Here is a 24,897-nt window from a genome sequence, read left to right as displayed (position 1 = left end):
AAAAATTACAGTGTTTTAATTACAGTTTTTGAATTCTTAATTTAGTCTCAAAGAAAAGAGAGCTGAGTGGTATTGATACAGGCTAGCATACATTGTGATGATGTCGCAGTTAGCAATTCAAAACCACATTGCAACTAAAGATTCTGAAATGAAAAAATAAACCACAAATGTGTGGTATTCAAAGAACCCAAGATTTGAATAAACCAGAAATTCCAAATAATTTCGCTGGCATTTTCAACATAAAACACAAGCTCAATACATAAGACTGGGAACACATCCTATCATTAAGATTAAATCACATCTGATCTGCAAACACAATGTCCCTGAACCAGAGCACTGCTTTTTAAAAAATAGACACTCTCTTTACAAACATTGCACATTCTTGCTGGTGTCTTTACACTTGGTGATAACTGATAACGGTCTAACAGCTTGATTTAAATGTCATGAAACAAGGAGAGGGATAAGGCAGAAGGACCAGATTGTTTCAGACATTGCCCTTTTCTTGATTCCACACCCACCTCTTCTTCACCAGTCAGTGACATGTTCTAAAACAGCAAGCCTTTGCACCAGTCACAGCTAATAGCAGCTGTGGACTGAGTGAAAATGGCATCCTGAGATTTGTGGCGACGGCAGAGGCTAATGGCAGACGAGTCTCAAGAAGAAAGAAATAAGACATGCAAGACCCAAAAGCAATTTAGAGCCATGTATGCAATCGAGTAATTAAAAATCCACTCAAATACAATGCTCAAAGGTTTTCTTCATCTAAATGTATTTAAATTATCATCTTAAAAGACTCAGATTTATATTTGATTATGTTCACAAAATTCAAGCAAAAGAAAAGCTTGAAGAACCCTGCAGTCTTAGACACCATACAAACCGATGGTGTTACAATATCTGCTGGGCACACAGAATAAACAGTACAGAACAAGATACATTTCTTTATAAGATGTACATATATGTATATAGGCTAGCAAATTAGTATATACACACACATACCATTCTCCTTACACTGCAATATGATCTGTGATATTAATACTTAAAGGCATGCACATACAATTTCAGCCCTCATTAAATGTAGGCACTGTAGTAGTTGAAAAGTCATGAATGAAAAAATATTAGATTTCAATTCAAATTCAATTCTGGAAAAAAAAAAAAGAAAAAAAAAAAGGCAAATTTTGTTTACAAAGTCCAAGAATATTGCACCAACTCCTTAACTATTAGACTGAGATATTGTGAAATATGTTTTACAAGAAATAAATTAACAAAATCTAAGTTTATACAATTTTATGCCCACTGCAGTCAATCCAATCAAATAACTGTCAATGTCTTGATTCATTAAAAAACTCTATGAAAGCTATAATTGATACGTGTCTAAATCTTGTAAACCAAAGCAAAATGTGCAAATGCAACCCCCCTCCCCCAATACATTACAATTTATATGGTAACCAAGCAACCTTGTGAATGTAGTATTGTTTCTTTCTAAGCAAATCACAATGCGTTTATGTGCTTGTGCGTATAAACACTCACCAGCCACTTTATCAGGCACACCTGTACACCTGCATATTCATGCGATTATCTAATCAGTCAATTGTGTGGCAGCAGTGTAATGTATAAAATCATGCAGATATGGGTCAGGAGCTTCGGTTAATGTTCACATAAACCATCAGAATGGGGAAAAATGTGATCTCAGTGATTCTGCCCGTGGCATGATTGTTGGTACCAGATGGGCTGGTTTGAGTATTTCTGTAACTGCTGATCTCCTGGGATTTTCACACATAACAGTCTCTAGAGTGTAAAGAGAATGGTGCGAAAAACATCCAGCAAGCGGCAGTTCTGTGGGCGAAAATGGACTGTTAATGACAGAGGTCAGAGAAGAATGGCCAGTCTAGTCCAAGTTGACAGGAAGGTGATATGGGCTACAGCAGCAGAAGAAGACCCCTCCAGGTACCCCTACTGTCAGCTAACAACAGGAAACAGAACAGGAGGCTGCAGTGGGCACAGGCTCACCAAAACTGGACAGTAGACGATTGGAAAAACATTGCCTGGTCTGACAAATCTGGATTTCTGCTGAGGTACACAAATGGTAGGCCTACTGCAGCCTCAGTTTTCTGTTGTTGGCTGACAGAAGTGGAACCCAACGTGGTCTTCAGTTGTTGTAACCCATCCGCCTCAAGGTTCGACATGCTGTGCATTCTGAGATGCTATTCTGCTCACTACAATTGTACAGAGAGGTTATCTGAGTTACCATAACCTTTCTGTCAGCTCAAACCAGTCTGGCCATTCTGAGGCAACCTCTCACATCAACAAGGCATTTTCATCCACAGAACTGCCACTCATTGGTTGTTTTACGAGATCACATTTTTTCCCCATTCTGACGGTTGATGTGAACATTAAATGAAGCTCCTGACCCGAAACTGGCTGATTTGATACATTACACTGCTGCCACATGATTGGCTGATTAGATAATCACATGAATAAGTAGATGTACAGGTGTATCTAATAAAGTGGCCGGTGAGTGTATGTGTGTGACAGCAGACAGCTGCATGTTGTGCAGAGGTTCCCTTTCATATCAGAGGTTTGAGACAATAGATGATTTTGGCACAATGCTCATTTTTCCTATGTCCCTCTCATATTATATATTCTACACATTTTGAATCTTTGGCCATTTTTCCAACATTTCCATTTAACAAACAAACCAAAAAATATATATGTTATGGTCATTCATTAGCTGTAAAATATAAATAATTTCAGTATATTATTTTACATCAATAATAATCTCTCCCCTTTACCAATCTCAATTCAGATCGTCTTTGAATAATGAATAAACCAACAGATTTAGAGCTTAATGGCCAGCTTGTATTTAGTATATGCAATCCTTCTTACATTAAAATACATTGATGTAGGCATGCAGTAAGTGCCCGGTGTTGTCCAAGCTGATATTGCCTGTCACCAGCATTCATCTGGATCGTTACACATTCACGCAGCTATCTGGCTCTAAAGCACCTCTTCATAGAATAGTAAATAAGCTTGAGAGTTAAGCACTCTGGACTCTGGTACAGTCTGTACGTTGGTGTCGCTAACATACACCCACTGCCATTGTGGAGCTGAACTGGCCTCTCTGGAACCTACAACACAAACACACACAGAGGTGTTGGTATTCAGAGGAAGAAAAATCAGTGAGGTAGACCATTATCACAAAAACATTCCACATCCTGATTGCGCTACTATTCCTCAATGAAACCTGCTAACATTAAAGGGGTAGTTCACCCCCCCCCAAAAAAATCATCATTTACTCACCCTCGTGTCGTTCCAAACCCATATTACTTTTTTTTTCTATGGAACACAAAAGGAGATTTTATGCAGTACCATCAGAATCACAAGAAACACACACACAAGGAATTTGTTATGGTGACAGAAGCTTCCAGTGCAAATGCAACCATATATACATACATACATACAAACATATATACATATAGTGAAATAAAATAAATAAATAACATATAACAGATGAAAAAAGAGAAATATACAATAGAGCAATAATGTTGTCTGAATATTTTATATACAGATATACACTTATGTACAGGTGTTATAATGTATTGAAGAAGAGGTAGGATATGTCAAAGAATATAAATGAAATATAGATATAAGTAGGAACGGATGGATTGAATATTGCATATGGTTGTATTGACAAAAGGAAAGTATTTGGGGCAGTTTTAACTATTCATGAGGTGGATGGCCTGAGGGAAAAAAACTGTTCCTGTGCCTGGCTGTTCTGGTGCTCAGTGCTCTGTAGCGCCGACCAGAGGGCAACAGTTCAAAAAGGAAGCGTGCTGGGTGAATGGGGACAAAAGTGATTTTACCAGCACTTTTAATCTCTCTGGATGTGTATAGTTCTAGTAGGGTGGGTAGGGGAGTGCTAATAATCCTCTCAGCAGTCTGAACTCTCCTTTGAAGTTTTCTGATGTCTGACTTGGTAGCTGAACCAAACCAGACAGTTATAGAAGTACAAAGGACAGACTCAGTGACTACTGAGTAGAACTGTATCAGCAGCAGCGCCTGTGGCAGGTTGAACTTCCTCAGCTGGTGAAGGAAGTTCATCCTCTGCTGGGCCTTTTTCAAAATGTTTTTGTGGGTCTCCCACTTCAGGTCCTGTGAGATGGTAGTGCCCAGGAACCTGAATGACTCTGTTGCCACAGTGCTGTTCAGAATGGTGAGCGGGGTCGATGCTGGGGTTTCATCCACTATCATCTCCACTGTTTTAAGCGTGTTCAACTCTAGCTTGTTTTGACTGCACCAGATGGCCAGCTGTTCAAATTCCTTCAGTATGCAGACTCATCTGCATCTTGGATAAGGCAGATGACTGTAGTGTTGTCCGCAAACTTCAGGAGCTTAACAGAGGGGTCCTTGGCAGAGCAATCATTTGTGTACAGGGAGAAGAGTAGTGGGGAGGGTACACATCCCTGGGGGGCACCAGAGCTGATAGTACATGCGCTGGAGGTGAATTTCCCCATTCTCACTAGCTGCTGCTTGTCTGTCAGAAAGCTGGTGATCCACTGACAGACAGAGGCAGGAACAGAGAGCTGGGTTAATTTAGTCCAAAGGAGAGTGGGGTTGATGGTGTTAAAAGCAGAACTGAAGTCAACAAATAGTATCCTTGCATAAGTCTCCGGTCTGTCTAGATGTTGAAATATGTAATGCAGTCCCATAATGACTGCATCATCCACAGACCTGTTTGCTCGATAGGCAAACTGCAGAGGATCCAGAAAGGGTTCAGTGGCACACATTCTCTACACAGATCTTAAGTGCAGGTTGAGTAGCAGGAGAGGTGAAGAGGGGGATTGCAGGAGGCGTAAATGTTTGTGTGCTGTGAAGGTCAGAGGGGGTGTGAGACTAGGCTTTTCAAATCTACAGTAAAACACATTTAGGTTGTCAGCCAATTGTTGATTCCCTACAGTGTTGGGGGATGGTGTCTTGTAGTTGGTAAAGTCTTTCAGGCCTCTCCACACGGATGCAGGGTCATTAGCTGAAAACTGTTTTTTCAGCTTTTCTGAATAGCTTCTTTTAGCCACTCTGATCTCCTTTGTCAGTCTGTTTTTGGCCTGATTATACGAGATTTTATCCCCACTTCTGTAAGCATCCTCTTTGGCCTGACAAAGCTGCCTGAGTTTTGCTGTAAACCATGATTTGTCATTGTTATATGTTAAATAAGTCCTAGTAGAAATGCACATATCCTCACAGAAACTGATATATGATGTCACAGTATCTGTGAGCTCGTCCAGGTCTGTGGCTGCAGCCTCAAAAACACTCCAATCAGTGCAGTCAAAGCAGGCTTGTAGTTCCAGCTCTGCTTCATTGGTCCATCTCTTTACAGTCCTTACAACAGGTTTAGCAGATTTTTGTTTGTGCCTGTAGATCGGAAGATGAACCAGACAGTGATCAGAGAGTCCCAAACTGCTGGAGGGACAGAGCGATATGCATCTTTTATTGTTGTGTAGAAATGATCCAGTGTATTTCTACCTCTGGTGGGGCATATACTGTGCTGTCTGTATTTGGGCAGTTCACGTGTGAGTGAAACCTTTGGCAAATGCCTTGTTAAAATCTCCAAGAATAATAATAGTTGAGTCTGGGTGTTGTTGCTTCGAGTCTGTGATCTTCAGCCAGCTGTTGCAGCGCTGCACTCACACATGCTTGTGGATGAATATAAACACACACAAGAATAAACGAGGAAAACTCCCGCAGCGAGTAGAAAGGCTTACAGTTGATGAGCACCTCTAAATTAGGACATCTTCTTCAGCGTTGTTACATCTGTACACCAACATTCGTTGAGGTAAAAACACTTTCCACCACCTCTCATTTTCCCCGTTAACTCCATAGTGCGATCCGCTCTGAACAGCTGGAAACCTGGTAGATGTAATGCGCTGTCCGGAATGGTTTCACTCAGCCAGGTTTTCATGAAGCACAGTGTAGCAGAATTTGCAAAGTCCTTATTTTTGCTGGTGAGGAGAAGTAATTTGTCCATTTTGTTAGAAAGAGAGCGGAGATTCGTTAGATGGATGCTTAGCCACGCTGTTGGATCTTGACCAGCATGCTGGCTTGCCTCCCTCGTTTGCGTCTTTTAACGCACTTGTACAGCACCACTGCTCCTCCGACTAAAATGTCCAGTAAAATGTCAGAATAATCAAAAACCAGTAAAAGATTGTCTGGTGTGTGCCTCCAAATATTCAGCAGCTCGTCTCTGGTAAAACTAATCTGAAATAAATTACTAAACACAGGACAAACAAACAAAAACAACAAAAGAACTGGAGAGCTCCACACTGAGGTGTCCATCCGCGGCACCATGATGCCATGCAATCATTCAGCCTCATTCACTATTCACTTTCATTGCATATTTTACCCATTCAGTTAAAGTGAATGGTGACTATGAGTGCCCAAGTGGCCATTCAGGCAGAATGCTTTCTAGCATTTAAAAATCTATATGCAGCACAACAAATATAGAACAGTGTGCAAGTGTCTACAGACACATTTTTAAAAGTTGTCACGGCATCTAAAAAAGTGTGTGCGGAAAACAGCGAGATGCAGGGCAACAGTCAAAGATTGCATGCTTACAAATAAAAACAATTGAAAAACAGTGCAGAAGAACACAAAAACTTGTTCTATGTGAATGGCCCCAAGCATTACCTTTTGTGTTCCACAAAACACAAAAAAAAGAAAGGTCATTAAATGCTGACAGAATTTTTTTGGGGGTGAACTATCCCTTTAGACAGTGGTGTCCAAAGTCCGGCCCATGGGCCATCTGCAGCCCTCTGACTGCTCTGATGCGGCCCGTGAAAGATTTAAAAAATATAACAGAATTTCGCCTGCTACGTAAAAATTATATGGAATTAAAATTATGGACACTGGATGTCGCTATCACGTACAGCCACTATTCACAGTACATCATCTCCACTAGTGCATTCTGTGTTGCCCAAGTCGCCACCAGATTTCCAACATGCAAAAAGAATGATGCATTTATTAAAGGATTGGCATCAAATCAGATACTTTACTCATATTGTTCTAGTTCATGTCTTGATACCTCACATCATACAACTAAGTAGAGCTGCTGTTGTGCGAGTGGCTGCACAGAGTTTATTGAGCCCGCACAAAGACGCGCAAACCGAGAATACTCTCCCAGAATGTGGGAAGTATGATGTAATTAACTGGTTCGTTCTTATGTTTCGTAGAAAAAAGAAAAATGATAACTGGCTTTCCAGCACCATTGAGCACACTCAGCTTGCACTTGTGCGTCTACAAAATCAAATGAAGTGCAATAATTTTGATCAAATTAAAATCGTTTTTGTAACGCAATTAACAACAGAACGGAAACAACAATTGAATAGTTGAAAAGTAAAGAGTAATTCCTTGCATAACTTCATAACAGGAAAATGTCATCTGATTCTGATCATTGTGATGGGCCACACCCGACACTGCGCAGTAACTGCTCTATATGTTCTTTGTGGTGGAACTGAAAGCATGCCAGAAAGATACAAATGTGCATATGTGAGTATAATATTTCATATAAGACACATCACTGTTCCATATTCCGTAAGTGTTCTATTTGAGTAAAATAACCTATCCTTTATTTGTATAGCACAAATTATGATCAAAACTATTAAGTGGGGGGCCTGGGTAGCTTAGTGGTAAAAGACGCTGGCTACCACCCCTGGAGTTCGCTAGTTCACTAGTTCGAATTCCAGGGCGTGCTGAGTGACTCCAGACAGGTCTCCTAAGCAACCAAATTGGCCCGGTTGCTAGGTAGGGTAGAGTCACATGGGGTAACCTCCTCGTGGTCGCTATAATGTGGTTTGCTCTTTGTGAGGCGCGTGGTGAGTTGAGCGCGGATGCCGCGGTGGATGGCGTGAAGCCTCCACACGCGCTATGTCTCCGTGGCAACGCGCTCAACAAGCCACGTGTTAAGATGTGCGAGTTGATGGTCTCAGACGCGGAGGCAACTGGGATTCATCCTCCGCCACCCGGATTAAGGCGAATCACTACGCCACCACGAGGACTTAAAAACTGCACTGGGAATTGGGCATCCCAAATTGGGTGAAAAAGGGAACCCCCCCCTCCCCAAAATAAAAAAAAATAAAAATAAATAATAATCTATTAAGTGTGCAATATAAAGATTATGCATAGTGGCAATGCAGTAGCATCTAGCCTTTTTTTTTTTTTTATTATCATAGCGATGCGGCCCGCAGCACCTTATTTTTTTATGCATTTGGCCCCTGACCAAAAATGTTTGGACACCCCTGCCTTTAGATATTGTTTTTGAATTTTTAGCATGCAACAGGACCAAGTGAGTTTAAGAATGAAAGATTTATGGAATCTAAAGAAAAAATCTACAATGAAAAAAGCATGGAGACGAGAACTGAGACAAGCAGGGCAAAATTGATTTTCTGCCCCTGCTGCTGTTCAAGAAGCCTTTCAGCACTTGTGCAGACCTCATAACCTCATTATACCCTTGCAACAATACAGCCTTAAGTTCTCCTCTCTGGCACTTAACTACCAGAGAGCACAATAATTTCCACAGCTCTGTCTCCCTGGGCTTTTCACTTTTGGTTACAAATGTTGCTGAAAGGTAGGCTGTCTCCTTGAGTACAGAGCGGGGAAAAACGCATCTATAGATCAACACCAAACAAATACTGCCTGGTCTTTACTGAACAAGCCCTATCTTCAAGGCTACAGTGAATGGGCTTCCAAAGCCGAGCTGCAAACAACACTTTGTTTTTCAGGTCTTTCAGAACCAGCTGCAAAGAAAGCACATTGACAAGCACATGGAAACTATAGTAGGTAGGTGCAGCCTGGGCGGTTTTGTACCTGACTGGTTCCGACGCTGTCCAGATTTGCGCTGGGGGGAGCGGACCTTTACGTAGGCTGCGTAGTGCCCCCCTCGCATCGATCCGCTATGTTCCACAATGCCATACAAGCTGTAAAGCACGCGCTCTCCTGACCCAAGGTTCTGCCACAGGCATGAATACAAAATCAACACCATACACTTACACACTGAAGAATTGTGTGCATTCAGAAATCGCTGGTCTTGAATGATATTTATTACAGTGATCAGTACCTTGCAAGTGGCAGAGCAGAAAGGTGCCAAGTCCAGAATAAGAGGAAAGTCCACATGTCTATTAACTTTCCTCAGATTCATCCCGGCCTGCAAAGACAGAGACAATGATGCTCATATATGAGCTTGCTCGCCATGATTACAGATTTTTCATAGTATTCTTTTGTCACTTGATTCCAAAGATCACAATGACTCTTTAATCAATTGAAATTTCACGCGCTATTTCTACTAATCAAGATACATGTTGCAGTTAAGTTTGAGTGATAAACTGCCTACAATGCATCAAAACAAGTACTTATGTGACACAAATGCAGACTACTCGGGTGGTATTTACAGCTGTATACTGAGAGTTCAAACCTGATGAAAGCGTTTAAGGTGGAGAGTGACCACTGGAGGTAGTGCAGAGATAAGCATCTGTTTCCGGGCGCTGGTGTACATTTTCTCAGCCTTCTTCTCTGAAACATACAAATACAAAACAAATGACATACAACATATGTGTAAGGAGAACTACAGAGACATGGCAGAAAATGTGAGAATTGAATAGGAGGAATTACATTATAGCTGGACCAACCTAAATAAATATATCCATAAAATCCATTCCAAATATATATATATATATATATATATATATATATATATATATATATATATATATATATATATATATATATATATATATATATACACACACACACCGATCAGCCACAACATTAAAACCACCTGCCTAATATTGCGTAGGTCCCCCTCGTGCCACCAAAACGGTGCCAACCCGCATCTCAGAATAGCATTCTGAGATTATATTCTTCTCACCACAATTGTACAGAGCAGTTATCTGAGTTACTGTAGACTTTGTCAGTTCGAACCAGTCTGGCTATTCTCTGTTGACCTCTCTTATCAACAAGGTATTTCCATCCACAGAACCGCCGCTCACTGGATGTTTTTTGTTTCTACCACCATTTGGAGTAAATTCTAGAGACTGTTGTGCGTGAAAATCCCAGGAGATCAGCAGTTACAGAAATACTCAAAACAGCCTGTCTGGCACCAACAATCATCCATGCAATTATTTGGCAGGTGGTTTTAATGTTGTGGCTGATCGGTGTATATACTATATATATATATATATATATATATATATATATATATATATATATATATATATGCAAGTACAAATATTGGCCTCAAAAAAACTTACACTGCATTTGATAATATCAAAACAAGCCACCTCTGCAAACAACTGATGCTATACATTTCTGAGAAATAATTACATTTTCCTTAGCCATTTTTGCACAATTTTAAACAACTGATCCCAAAGCCATTTTAGTGAAAGTATGAAGCTAGTTCCCCTCAAGTTCACAAAGGTGTCCTGGCAGAGTAACATTGTTCATCACATGCACTCTGAACATGTTCACTAACATTTACCAGCATAAATTGTCCAAAAACTTTCCATCTTAATTTAGAACAGTATACAAGTTGTTTATAATTTAAAATCTAACAAACTTCTTTTTGTGAAAGTTTTTCCTTGAACAGTGTGCTGCTTATGGCATCATTCTTTAAAATTATTGTAATTTGGCTCTATTTTTGGTATTTAATCTAGTGTAACACCATTCATACATTTTGAAGTGTACAGTGCATCCGGAAAGTATTCACAGCGCTTCACTTTTTCCACATTTTGTTATGTTACAGCCTTATTCCAAAATGGATTAAATTCATTATTTTCCTCAAAATTCTACAAACAATACCCCATAATAACAACGTGAAAGAAGTTTGTTTGAAATATTTGCAAATTTATTAAATAAAAATAAATAAATAAATAAATAACATGTACATAAGTACTCACAGCCTTTGCACAATACTTTGTTGAAGCACCTTTGGCACCAATTACAGTCTCAAGTCTTTTCGAGTATGATGCTACAAGCTTGGCACACCTATTTTTGGGCAGTTTCTCCCATTCATTGTAGAATTTTGAGGAAAATAATGAATTTAATCCATTTTGGAATAAGGCTGTAACATAACAAAATGTGGAAAAAGTGAAGCGCTGTGAATACTTTCCGGATGCACTGTATCTTGGGTGACCAAATACCTTTGGTGGCCACTGTATGCGTATGTTATTTTAGACAAAGCACTAACCTGCACCACTGCTCCTCTTCATCTGTCTCTGCCTCCTGTCAGTGCAATTCTCACAAAGGAGTTTGTTGTTACCCATGAGCAGCTCGACAGAGGTGAACTGGTGCAGGCAGGACTGCACAGAGCACTCTTTAGAGCTGGGTGTGTAGCTGTGACAAAGAGCCTGGAAGGCCCCTTGGTGGTTCTGCCGATCTCTCTCTCTTTCCCGGATCTCAGTCTGTTCATCTGGTCTATGGCTGTTGGGTAGAGTGTCAGTGGAAGTGTGAACCAGGCCCAGCTTGGACACAGCACTGACAAGATGCTCTACAGCTCCGCCCTGTTGAGGTCGAGGGGAGGGCATAGGAGTGGGGCTTGAGCTTGGGTTCAGGCTAGGCTTAGGATGGTGTGCCGTAGTGGGTGTAGCCATGGCAGTTAAGACATTATCTGAGGTGCTACTGTGACTGGATGGGATTCGAGGAGACCATTCACTCTCTGAGGCCTCGCTATCCGCATCGTTACTGCTGTCCTGCAGGTTGGAATCCTTCTCGCTGCTGTCTGATTGGCTGCCCATTGTGTCGGCCCGGGAACTGGCCAGGCCACGCCCAGCCACACAGAGCTCCTCATCTTGTCGGCTAGAGACAGAGTCTGCTCCCCTGTCATCATGAGAAGTGGACGAATGCCGACTCTGCACCTTCTGAGCATGTACACGCACACAAACGAAGTCATTTAAACCCACACAATTTGCCTCTTTCTTCAACTATCAATTCTCAAGCCTTTCAACCTTCATCATATTTTATTCAAACAGTATGTTGTCGTCTCTTATGTAATCTAGCACTAATAATATTGTTTTACATCTGCTAATAATGATAATAATATCTACTATTCTACTGTGCATCCCCCAGTGAATACGTTGGTAATTTTTAGGAGACTTCTGCTCTTTTTAATGATTTAGAATGACTTTAATTTTTCAAGGTTCGGACACAGCCCATGTATAAAACTACTTATTCTTCTCCATAATCATGTCTCCACCTACCTGTCCACTCAGTCTCCTGTTTCTACTGGCCTGTGAGTGGGCACCTGATGAATCTTCGCTGTGGGGGACCAGAGCATCTTGCTCCCGCCCACTCTTCCCTAGTCTACCAGGGTTTGTGGGCTTAGAGATCTGGGCAGAACAATTGACATCCTTTCAAAACACTTGACTCAACCCAAGACAGCTGTGAACCATTATGAGCATTCAGTAAAGGGACATATTTATTATGCAAAGGTATAGGTGTTTTTTTTTTTGTTGTTGTTGTTGTTGTTGATGTTGTTGTTGTTTTAACTTAATTTTTTTGGTTTTCTAAATGTGTAAAGAACTTTATCAAACAAAACCATACAAATAAAACAGTAGTCACCATAAACAGTATCTTAGATATCAAATCCAATATTATAGACAGAACATTTACACTGGGTTCTGTTTCAATTTGTTAGTTCATGTAGTGTTAAGGGTTACTTTTAGATCCAACACAAGAGTACACAAGATTACACAAACACTAAAGTCCACATATACATAAATTATTCCGATATATCATTCTGCACGTATGACAAACAGCCCACGGCACAATCACATTTAATCTATATTCATCATGCAGCACTTTCAGATATGTCATATCCATAGTTCTATTAACTGAGTTAGATATTCTGCTTACAGGTTCTTTTCGCCTAATAACAACTATCTTCACCAATATGCCAACATTTTGTCAGTACACTGTCTTATTGAAAAGGTTATGATTTCCTTATTGTAAATATTATTCACAATCTCTCTCCATTCCGTTTTAGTCTGAGGCTCTTCCTTCATCCATTTCTTTGTTATGGCCTTTTTAATGCAATCAGGATATTGAGAAGATATCTGGTATTCTCAATATCTGGATCTAATCTTTATAGGAATAATACCCAGATACATTGCTCTGAAATTATCTTCAAGGTCTAAACCCATTGTTTTATTGATTTCTCCATGTATATCTTGCCAATACGAATGGATCATCTTGCAATTCCAAAAAATATTAAAATGATCTGCCATCTCATTTCCACAATTCCTCCAGTATTTTTCAAATTTTTGGGCACCTGATTACACGTTTTATTTTGGGAGTAATAAAGAAACTAATTGTATTTTTTGCAAACAATTTCCCTCCAGCCATCTGAACTGGACGTGGCTGCCTGTGTCTTACATAAATTCAGCCATTCATCTTCTGATATAGTTATGTTGGCTTCTCTTTTCCATTTCTGTTTCATATCCATTGTTGAGTGGTCCATTGTTAACATTAAACAAGAATACATTTGTGATACTACCTTACTGTTCATATCTGTACCAAGGTACGTTTATCCTCTCTCACATCGAATATTCTTATCAAAATCATGTCTAACCTGCAAGTATCTGAAGAAGTCTTGTTTGCCAAGGTTATACCTATCAGAAAGTTGATGAAAGCTACCCAGCCCTTTTTCAGTCGAGATTAGGCAGGAAGTTATACCCCAAACACTCCACAACATCTAACTGAGCTGGTTTAAATTGTGTATCATAAAATGTATAGATGTTTTAATGTGTTACTGCACAAGGTATGGGACAGCAAATTGAGACGGGGCTCACCCTTTCCTCTATGATGGGAAGGGAGATGTCAATGAATGCTTCCGTCACTGTAGAGATCTGAAAGTGAAGCAGACATGTTAGATTGAAGAATCCAGAGTAGTACTCTACATCGATGGACTTTAAAAATGTTGTTTATTATAATTACATTTACATTAATTAAAATATACATTTTTTAATAGATTAATAAAGTATTATTATTTTTAAATAATGTATTACTGTCTTATAAAAATCTAAACCTTTCACAAAATTCTTTTTTTTTTTTTTTTACATAGTTGTGAACATAATCTGAGTTTGTTTCTTGACATTGTACATAATAAAGCAGAAATTCTTACATGTTCACACTCTTCGCACATTATGGTGCTGGTAAGCTCACCGACAAAAATGCGATCAACAAAATTCATTTTCACACCCTCCTTTCCATAAGCTGTGGACCATAACATTTAAACAAGGGGAAAAAATATACATTCAAACAATTCTATTATAAACATGCATGTAAATATAGAGAATGCAAATAAAAGATCATTTTTTTCCCAAACAAAAACTTATTTAAATAGTGTTGTATTTTATTAAATTAAGCTGTCACTAGATGGCAATATTGTTCTGAGTGATGTGAAATGCAGGTAACACTCAGAGATAGAGTACCCTTCACTTGTCGTTTTGTCTCGTCATCTGCTGTCTTCTCAGTGGGGTTGTTAAAGGCTTTGAGGATGCCTGCTTTAATCCGCTGTCAATGTAAACACAATATAATGGCCCTTTGTTAGATTATGAAGCTCAAAATGTTGTTGTCACAGAGAGCGCATTATTTTCATGTTCAATAATGGAGACAGTAAAATAAGTTTTCATCTTTTAATAATGAATTAAAAATGGTATATAATAACAATGTGATATTTTTGTTATTTTTGAAAAAAATCCTGAATTTCCTGACATTTATAAGCAATCAAGTAAGTTCCTCTAAGTGCCATGATGGTCCTTTTCCCTCAGTTTTGAAACGGTTTACCCTTGGTAAAACCTGTTTTTTTTTTCCTGTAGTTTGTATTGAAATAAATAAACTAAGCCACACTATACCGCAAGGCCATGAGCACATTTACTTGGTGAAAAGTAAACGTGTGGGCTTCACATGCACACTGTATAGTGTATATTGTGTGCATGTGCAAAAATGACTTTAAGACTTCTGAAGGTTTGTGTGTGTGTGTAGGACTGTGCCTGTAGTCTTAATCAGAGGTGACATGGTCAGTGACTGTGTTGGTGAGAGAGCTGTTAGAAGACACAGCCCCAGTAAAGCACCAATCAATAGATAATTGGCCATGGTGGCGCTGTCTGTGGGGCTCGACCGGTCTCCTCATTATCCTGTCCCCACGCTCAGGGCAGGCTATTTAGGTCAAAAGCCTGGTTAATCCCTCTCCTTCAGCCACTCAGACCCCCAAAACCCCCGTCTATGTCAGACCCTGCTGCAACACAAACACACTCGCACCCTAAAATAACTAGGCCACCCCACACTCTTGAGAAGTTGAGCTCACTTGAGCAGCCCATTCTCAGCATTTTTATTCAACAGCTACTTGGTGATAATTCATTGTTGTTAATTAGCATATTGTGAGCACTGATCTTATTGGCTGATCAACATAAATATTGTTGTGTCCATGTTTGGTGGCTGACTTGAGGGCTCTCAGCTCTGTTACACCATAGCTTAGAGAGGAACCGAAGAAATATGAACCATACTTAACCTTTAAAAAGCAAATGATCATAAATGTCATAACCTTGATTGTAACTTAACCCACTTTAAAGTTGAAATGATAACAAAACCTTTTGCGCAAAAACTTTCCATGTACTGTATTTCCATGCCACTTTTGTATTTTTATATCTCTCCATCAGTATGTGTATTTTCTACTGCTCTCTTTTATGTCATAAAAATCATACAGATATATTTGGTGTTTGCATATAAGCTGAAACACACATGCTGAAATAACAAGAAGCATTTAAGCCAGACTGTTTCCTATGTTCTGCCTCTCAGCCTTCCCTAAGTGCAGAGGGAGGCAGATCGGGACCTCCATCACAAAGCCTCAGCAAGCAGCTGACTGTTTCCCAGGATGCACAATGAGGCCAGTCGCGCCACTTGCAAGGTTCCTAAGTGGCACAACTGTCCACATTCACACATCTGAATGGGCCTGGCTGACCCTGGGGCTCATCGGCCGATTCTGCACCCGTTTTCTTAGGGCAGTGAGGGCCACTGGTGGGGTTGCCAAGGTCTTGGCCCCTGGCTCTGGGCACGTACAGAATAAGGGATCCACAAGTTAAGTCTAGGCCCTATATAACCAACACCCTATTAAATCAAATCTTCCAGGCAGAGGTCAACCACACAGAATCTGTCAGCTTGCAAATGCAGGCCTTTGCTGTGGCTGGTTTAGTTTATACATACAATGAAAAAGAATGAGAGCATCCTGCTGAGAAAAAGCTGGTCACACACCGGATGACGAGTGACACGCCACGTGGTGTGTCAAGGGTAGGACAAGACACAGGTATTGCACACAGAATGCGTTAGTGCGGTGAATAGAGGAAAAAAAATTCATACAAAGATTTTGGTACTTATTCAAGAATGAAGAAATAAACCAGACGTTGATGAATTCGCAGGTAGGTGTATGGAAAATTAAAGTGGTGCAACTTAAGATTAGAAAGGGCGACGATTATTATGCATTTTCTAGCCTTGAATCGGCTTCATTCAAGCTGTCAAAGCACAAAAAGACAAACTTGCTACTGAATAATTACCTATACACAATGTATCTTGTAGCATAGGCTGAAGTAAAACATACGTATATGTCCCCTGATGATTTGGGTCAAATTTTAGTTTCTTGTTCTATCCACCTTGAACGCAAAAGTGTTCCACGAATCATAATGGAAGCCTGTTTTCGTTATTTAAATCGCATTGGTGCATGTTCTTAGTGGATTATGTGATGTTTAGCTAATTAAATTAGTAAAAATTGCCAAAAAACACGTGGCTTCATAGTGCCAATACTTAGAGAGTCGCAATGACCATTTTTTGACAGAGCCTCAGTACCTGTCAAAGTGTACGGAGTGGGTAAATGACATGAGGCTATGGACAGGGCTTAGTTCCACTGATATCATAAACTACTCGGAGTTGTTATGACAGCCAACAACTAGACAAGTTGAGCCAGAACTCATTTTTACTCCAACTAACACTTAAAATGGTTGTTGTTCTCCGTCTGGAACACGTGTATTGATAGTTTTTTCATTGCTTCTTAAGGAGAATGGAACTAGAAAACAGCCCATCACGGCAATTAGAATCATCATGGTAGCGCCCAGTGGTTAGTCAGGAAAACTAAGAATAAATATGAAGTTATACTAAAAGAACCCGCAGTTTAAATGCAATATACAAAATACATTTCTTTGTATAACTGCCTGTGTGGAAGTCACATTTTGTAAATGAAGACCTTTTTAACAACTATGTATAATAACTACACATACATGCACGGTTAATCTAGATACAAGGAGAACATTATCAGAGGTAAAAAGTAAATTTCTCAGTTGTTTCCAAGTCTTCATTGAATTATTGTTAGATATGATGCAAGCATACAGATTTGATGCTGTCAGGTTTTGACTGAAAAGCAGATCTATAAATAAAATTATACTTAACTGTTAATAAACTGTATGCTTGTTATGATTTCTATGCTGATAAATTCTCCAAACAAGAACAAATTTAATTGCTTATGTTTCCTTATTTTGGTAAGTCAAGTGTCTTATTTTGGACTTGTTTTCTCCAGACCAGGTTGCTTGATTCTCTTGTGAGATCTGGCCACGCTGCAATTGGTATTTCACCCACCCCTTAGCACAGAGTACAGAGATTTGTTTTAACTGGTTACCATTTGGAAAGGAGGCTGCGGAACTTCTGAACCAGAACGAAAAAAACTGTTTTTGCTCAGAATGAACCGAAATGAAAAACATTTCATTTTTACTCCCTGCTAAGAATGCAGCTCGTCCAATCACATTAGAGGGCCGGAACTTACTGTTTTATAAACAGACTTTATCATTCTTCAATAGTACTCCAAGCTCTATACTCACTTTTGTCTCCTCCACTCTCATAGAGTCCAGGAGGTAGTGCAGCAATTCTTGACTGTCCTGCTGCTGGTAACCCTTAAAGCGAGGGGCCCTACAGACACACACACACACACACACACACACACACACACACACACAGGCACAGAATCAGAATTCCTGTCACACAAAAACAATGTCACACAAGTGTAAATACATCATGCAGGGACAAAAGGATCCAAAGCCACGCAAACACCAATTATCTTGACACAAAAAGCAATCGGCAGCATATAGATTTAGAAAAGACTGGAGGAGAACGGACATAATCTTCTCTCAAGGCCTTTTCTGTGAAGCTGCATGAAGTGACTCTCGCTGTCCCTCGCCAGGTTTCTGGACCTTAGAGGCAGCTATTATTTTTCCCTAACAACTTTCATTCAACCAGGTCAGACAAACACACAGGCACACATACACTTTCATACACAAACAGAGATACTGTATATAAAAAGTTTTCAGACCTTTGACCAATTCTCTCATTCTACTGAATTACAAATCCTAGATTAGAATTTAGTTCTGTGATATTTTCTTTATTTCAAAGTGCTGAAAATTAAATAATAATAATAAAACATCTAAAATATGCAGTCTGAATTAGTATTTAATTCCCAAGAGACACATTTTCCAGCAACGACAGCTTTACAGAAAGAACCCATGAAATCAAGATTGGACTTCTGTGCCTTTTATACCTTGTGTATTAGCTTTGAGGCAATCTATATGCAGATCTACTCCTAACAGTTGATGAAATCAGAAAAAAACAAAAACAATTGTCCAGTCTTTCTCTTCAAGGAAAACTGACCCAAAATATTGATGACTCATCTTGCACTACATTGACTTTTGTCCAATCACTGACTCTCTAGAATAAGAATGTCCCTCCACTTAATGCTTAAAAATGTCAGTGACTAGCAAGCAGCAAATCATAATTCATGACTGTGATGTAACTGAAGTCAATTGGCTATTTAAAAAATAAAAAAGGGAGCAAGCAAAAATGTCAAACCTTTCTGTTTTATTAAGAAATACATCAACACAGGAAACCAAAACTGGCCTTGTCAAGCAATTTTATAGTGAGTCTGTACCAGTTTTGGTCACAGTTTAGATGAACGTTGTTTACATCGTTTAGGCAACTTTTAAAATGGAGATTTTAGATGGCCACAAAATATTCTCACTAAAATTAATCTGTGAACAGCTAAAGACCACTAGTTACTCAGACCATTGCAGTCAAAGTGTGTTTCTTAACACAGGTACTTGTTAAACTGTCTAAAAACACCTGTCATATTTGTGTGTCCTTCAAGCAAGTCTAATGCCTCAGGCTCAAAATAACAGAAATTGCAGACATTAATAAAACAGAACCAGACAAGACCATGCCAAATATGACAGACTGCAGAACAGAGTGTAGAGATTAATGTAGATATCTATTTGTCCTTGCTCCAAGCAAACCCTGCAGTAAATCTAGTAGAAAATTGGGCATTTAGGAGATAACTCCTTAGACTGCTTAGCTTAAGCCAGATGTGGGCCAGCTATGGGGGACATATGGCCAGCTGCAGCCGGCCCTGCATCAACCTGTTGTGCAGGGTCGGCACTGTGGCTGAATTGCTGGTCAGGATGATGGGAAGGCCATTTGGCCTGGTGATAAATGCAAGGGTCAAGGGGCAGGTGAAGGTGTTGGGTTGGGATGTCTGTGGCTGTCTAGCTGCTCGTCGGTGATTTTGCTATTACCTGCTTAGCTAGGAAGCGGTGTGTGTGCACATGTGTGTGTGTGTGTGTGTGTATGTGTGTGAGTGCAGACTGGGTGAATGAATGCACTGGCAAGACGGATGGCCGGGCAGTCTGGAGCGCCTCTACCATGGGCTGATGATTTCTGACGTTGCTCTGTACGATCGGAGTGGGGAGAAGAACGTCCAGCCACCTGCTCCTACCACAGGTCATGAGCAGAGGGTCTGGAAAGATGGCCTCCCTTCACCTCTCTGTTTCTTAGAATAACTGGTCTCATCACCACCATCGTTCTGCACCATTCTGCCTGAAGGAGTCCCACTCTAAAAATACTATGGTACTTTTCAGTGGCAGCACACTTTAGATTGCAACATGTCAGGACATAAGAAAAAAAAACACATGTAAAATCTCAACTGGATACCAAGCTCATTTTTTATCACTGATAGATCAATATATTAGTTGTAAGTAAGTTTTTTAAAATATTTGTGTAAATGTTTCAGGTATTTTAAAATATTGTATAAACACATTTATATAAAATATATTTTTAATAAATGTATATTTAAATGTATCGTATTTATATAAAACCAATTTTATATAAATCTTATATAAATCTTATTATAATAAAATCAAATACATTTTAAAATAAAGTGAAATATACTATAAATAAATAAATATTGTGTAAAAAAACATTTTACAATGTTTTACGCAAATTTAGTTTGTCAAATTATAGTTAGGGTTGCCAAAGTTAATGCCTAACTTTGATATTTATCTAATATTTTGTAATGTTGTAAGGATGCATGGCTGCTTAGTAAAAGCATTAGCTTTGACAATGGTTAATGCACTTTTCTCCCCAAACATTCTAAGTGAACGAGTACACTTTGAGTAAAATATACATTAAAATATGTTATTCATTTCAGCAATTTTGTGTAAGTTGCAAATGCTGTAATTAAATTACATTATACTGTATATCGCATACAACACGTTTCAGAATCATATCGGTCATTGGCCACAATGCTCTCAAGACACCAGCACTGGCCATTGAAAAACTACAAATTTTTATGGACTGCTTACTCTACTCTTGAGGTACCAAACTGTATGCGGATCAGACTGGTATACATGCAGAATGTGTTACAGAAGAGCAGAAACAGAATGAATGGAAGAAAAGCTAATGGGTGAGAGGGGCTTTAGTGGGTGAGGTGGGAGAGAGACAGAGAATGTTCTGGAAGCTCATTCCACTGGAAGAGAAGGCTGAAGGAGCCTGCAGCAGTGCATCCAATATGGCCCTGCAACAGACGGACAGCTGCAACCACTAACACAATTAACAGCGGATGAGTTAGTACCAGACGCCAGGAAGACCCAGCACAATGCTGCAATGCACACATGCACACACAAGCATACTACATCAGTTGAATGTACAACACTCCTGCATGCAGCATCTAGGCTGAGCACTAAATATACACATTATACAGTTCTATGAAACTTAATCAGGCATTCGTAGATTCATTAGCTTCCTTGTCCCACAGTGAAGCACAGATTGTCTACTAAACTGTTAATTTAGCCTATCACTTGAAAGATCAGCATAATGTCTAACACACACAGCTTTAACTTTGCTCTTTGTGTGACTGAGGCCAAATGATTGGGCTTTAATGTATAAATTCCCAAATCAATTAAATGAATATGATTTTTAAGATCATGAGAAACATTTCAGTGTTTCAAAACCTTTGACCGGTAGTGTACATGTACATTTAAAGGTACACAATAGGTCCTAAGGTTATAATTATGTACTCAAAACGAGTTATACATTTTTACAAGAAGTACAATTTTTTTTTTTTTTATTTAGCATTGTGGTAAGTTTGATTACCACTTTTTGAATACAACCAATTGTTTTTTTTTTGTTTTGTTTTTTTCTTACTCTGACTATGTTTGTCAAGTTCCAAATAAAGGGAAAATTATATAAGAGTAAGTAGTTTTCATTTATAATATTTAATACAATGACTGGACTTTTCAAAAATAGGCATTGCAATATGGTTATTTAAAAAAATAAAACCAATTTTTATTGATTTAAAAAAAAAGTAACTATATTGTGATATATATCGTTATCGTGATATAACATTAGTGATATCATGATATAAGAATTTGGTCATATCACCCACCCCTACTCCCTCCTAAGTCCACCTGGAACATTTATGGAAACTAAGCTGTGAAAAGTTAATTCACAATTCATCATGATCTTAACATCACAACCATAAGCATATTATTATATGACCACCAACTTTAGATTTTCAACACTTATTCAGGATTCAGCAACTTGTCCCACCCTGATAAACATAAGTGTGAACTATGGTAGTATTCAGAGTTTAGCCAACGATAACACGTAATTTACTTACAGCAGTCTTAAAGGTACAGCAGCAAAAACTGCCTGTAAATCTTGACAGTTTTTCATTTGCTGGAAAACTTGACTTTTTTAAGTGTTGAAAATGCTAAATAATAAAATGCTAGAAAAGTGTAGGATGTGGCCTCTTCGATTGCTCTTGTAGCTGCTGCTCTTCTCGGTCAACATTTGGCAAATATTTTTTGCAACCTTCTGAGAAAGAGCAACCTCAACTATGACAGGGTTGCTTTTGATCAAATCTTAGCTGAACCCCTTAGAATCAATGGTAAAGATGGAAAGATATTTGGTGACAAAAACAAGTATTCAAAGTAACTACAGTCTACTATTTCACATTGTTACCTTATGCACATCAACATCCTTACAAAGGTGAAAGTGCTGTAACTCAATACCCTATGTGTGCTAGAATCTCAGGCATGAACTTAGTCCCATACCATAGGTACCACAGATTAAGCATCTTGCATAGAAAGCCTAAGTCGTCCCATTCAAGTACTATGTTGTTATTTCAAAAGTAGCCTTTTTTTTTTTAACTATTAACAGTTAAGCAGTAATTGAAGTACGGTGTGTGAATGAGTGAGCAACAGAGAGAGAGAAGTACAGTACATGTGATTATCTGCATCTGCCCTGGCTCTCAGGCATATACAAACAGTATATTAGTGTATTCCACTGGAAAATTTCCTTTCTGCATTTTCCCAGCTCCTGAAATGTATAACCCCAATTCTGAAAAAATTAAGACAGTATGGAAAATGCTAATAAAAACAAAAAGTAGTGATTTGTAAATTCTATTCATTTTTATTGATTGATATATATATATATATATATATATATATATATATATATATATATATATATATACACACACACACACACACACACATATATATACATACACTAATTTCAAATAAGATGATTGCAACATGTTTAAAAAAAGTTAGGAGGGTTGAGTGTTTACCACAGTGTAATATCACAATTTCTTCTAATAACACTGATTAAGCGTTTGGGCACTGAAGACACAAGTTTGTTAAGTTTAGCAAGTGGAATTTTCCCCCATTCATCATTATGCAGGTCTACATTTGTGCAATTATAAGGTACCTTCATTGCCATATTGTGCACTATAAAATGTGCCATACATTCTCAATTGCAGACAGGTCAGGAATGCAGGCAGGCCAATCTAGCACCCACACTCTCTGCTTACGCAGCCTTGCACTTGTAATCCGGGCAGTATGTGGTTTGGTGTTGTCCTGCTGGATAATGCAGGGGCGTTCCTGGAAAAGGCGGTGTCTTGATGGCAGTATATGTTGCTCAAAAATGTTTACATATCTTTCTGCATTAATGTTGCCCTCACAGATGTGCAAGTTACCCATGAAATGGGCACTGACACACCCCCATACCATGATAGAAACTGGCATTTTGACCTGACGCTGATAACAGCTTGGATGGTCCTTTTCCTCTTTGGCCCGGAGAACATGACAGCTGTTTTTTCCAAAAACTATTTAAAATGTGGACTCGTCGGACCACAAAACATGATTCAACTGTTCTACTTTCCATCTCAGATGAGACAGAGCATAGAGAAGTCGCCAGCACTTCTGGACAGTGTTGATGTATGGCTTCTGCCTTATTTGCATCTATAGAAGCAGTGGCGAATGTTGTTGACTGACAAAGGTTTACCAAAGTATTCCCAAGCCCATTATCATGATATCATTACAGACACATGACAGTTTTTAAAGGGATAGTTCACTCAAAAATAAAATTTTCTCTTTATATACTCACCCTCATGCCATCCTGGTGTGTATGACTTTTTTTCTTCTGCTGGACACAAACAAAGATTTTTAGAAGAATACCTCAGCACTGTAGGTCCATACAATGCAAATAGTGGCCAGAACTCTAATTAATGTTTTCTGAAGTGATCCAATCAGTTTTGGGTGAGAACAAACCAAAATGTAACTCCTTTTTTACTGTACATCTTTCCATTGCAGTCTCTAAGCACAATCATGATTTCAAGCTCGATTACTTCCTAGTGCTGGATGCATGCGCAGAGCGCAAGATGGTGCTACGGGAAGTTTAATCGAGCTTGAGGTCACGAACGCCAAGGAGACTACTGTCAAGATTTGAAGTGAAAAAGAAATTACATTTTGGTCTGTTCTCACCCAAAACCAATTGGATCGCTTCAAAAGACATTGATTATTCCACTGGAGTCGTATGGATTACTTTTATGATGCCTTTAAGTGATATTTGGACCTTCAGATTTATGGCCACCAATCTGCTTTCAAACTTGTGTCTTCAGAGCTCAAATGCTTAATAAAAGTTATTAGAAGAAATGATGTTTACACAGTGGTAAACACTTAACTGTCCCAACTTTTTAGTAGTGTGTTGCAATCAACTGATTTGAAATGAGTGTATATTTTCAAAATAATAAATAAAATAAAATAACAATTAAATTCACAAGGTAAAAGATCAAAGAATGTGTTGTATTGCTTTCAATACAGCACAGGATGAATAGAATTTACAAATCACTTCTTTTTGTTTTTATTAGCATTTTCCATATTGTCCCAACTTTTTTGTTATTGAGGTTGTACATGCTTTCCATAGATCTTCAAAGTAAATCTGCAATACAAATATAATTGGCCAGTGTCTTCGTGTTATTATTCTGGTTCTTTTGCAATGAAGGATATACAACGGTCAGAAAATTAATCCTTGGAACACTTGTCAACCAATCAGAATCAAGCATTCCACTGTGCTGTGGTATAAATTTAGCTACAAAAATCAGTAAACACAAATAAAGACATCTGGGGTCAGGGTCAATGTGAGTATGTTTACAGGCTGGGACCCACATTGGCACCAGGAACAGTGTGTGGCAAGTGCTGTTGACTGCTCTTT

General features: G+C 38.9%; 1 protein-coding gene across 6 annotated transcripts in view; it reads right to left on the bottom strand.

Annotated features, from left to right (window-relative positions):
* LOC127453299 (ubiquitin carboxyl-terminal hydrolase 45) overlaps positions 1-24,897 on the bottom strand; it is a 59,424-nt gene continuing 34,527 nt past the window's right edge. For 4 of the 6 annotated variants that reach the window (XM_051719588.1, XM_051719590.1, XM_051719592.1 and 1 more), the window contains 11 exons: positions 17,898-17,985; positions 14,469-14,550; positions 14,159-14,250; positions 13,827-13,883; positions 12,237-12,365; positions 11,228-11,897; positions 9,458-9,555; positions 9,104-9,190; positions 8,854-8,995; positions 3,298-3,333; positions 1-3,125 (listed from right to left, as the gene is read on the bottom strand). In XM_051719588.1, the coding sequence (XP_051575548.1) occupies positions 2,995-3,125; positions 3,298-3,333; positions 8,854-8,995; positions 9,104-9,190; positions 9,458-9,555; positions 11,228-11,897; positions 12,237-12,365; positions 13,827-13,883; positions 14,159-14,250; positions 14,469-14,550; positions 17,898-17,985 (1,612 nt within the window). In that variant the 3' untranslated portion in view covers positions 1-2,994. Of the gene's footprint in view, positions 3,126-3,297; positions 3,334-8,853; positions 8,996-9,103; positions 9,191-9,457; positions 9,556-11,227; positions 11,898-12,236; positions 12,366-13,826; positions 13,884-14,158; positions 14,251-14,468; positions 14,551-17,897; positions 17,986-24,897 lie in introns of those variants that run through there. The other 2 variants (XM_051719589.1, XM_051719595.1) reach the window with 2 other exon arrangements.

The sequence above is a fragment of the Myxocyprinus asiaticus genome, chromosome 15 (genome assembly GCF_019703515.2).
Source record: "Myxocyprinus asiaticus isolate MX2 ecotype Aquarium Trade chromosome 15, UBuf_Myxa_2, whole genome shotgun sequence".
Lineage (NCBI taxonomy): Eukaryota > Metazoa > Chordata > Actinopteri > Cypriniformes > Catostomidae > Myxocyprinus > Myxocyprinus asiaticus.
The sequence above is the reverse complement of the archived record's forward strand: the minus strand, read 5'-3'. Positions and strand labels throughout refer to the sequence as shown.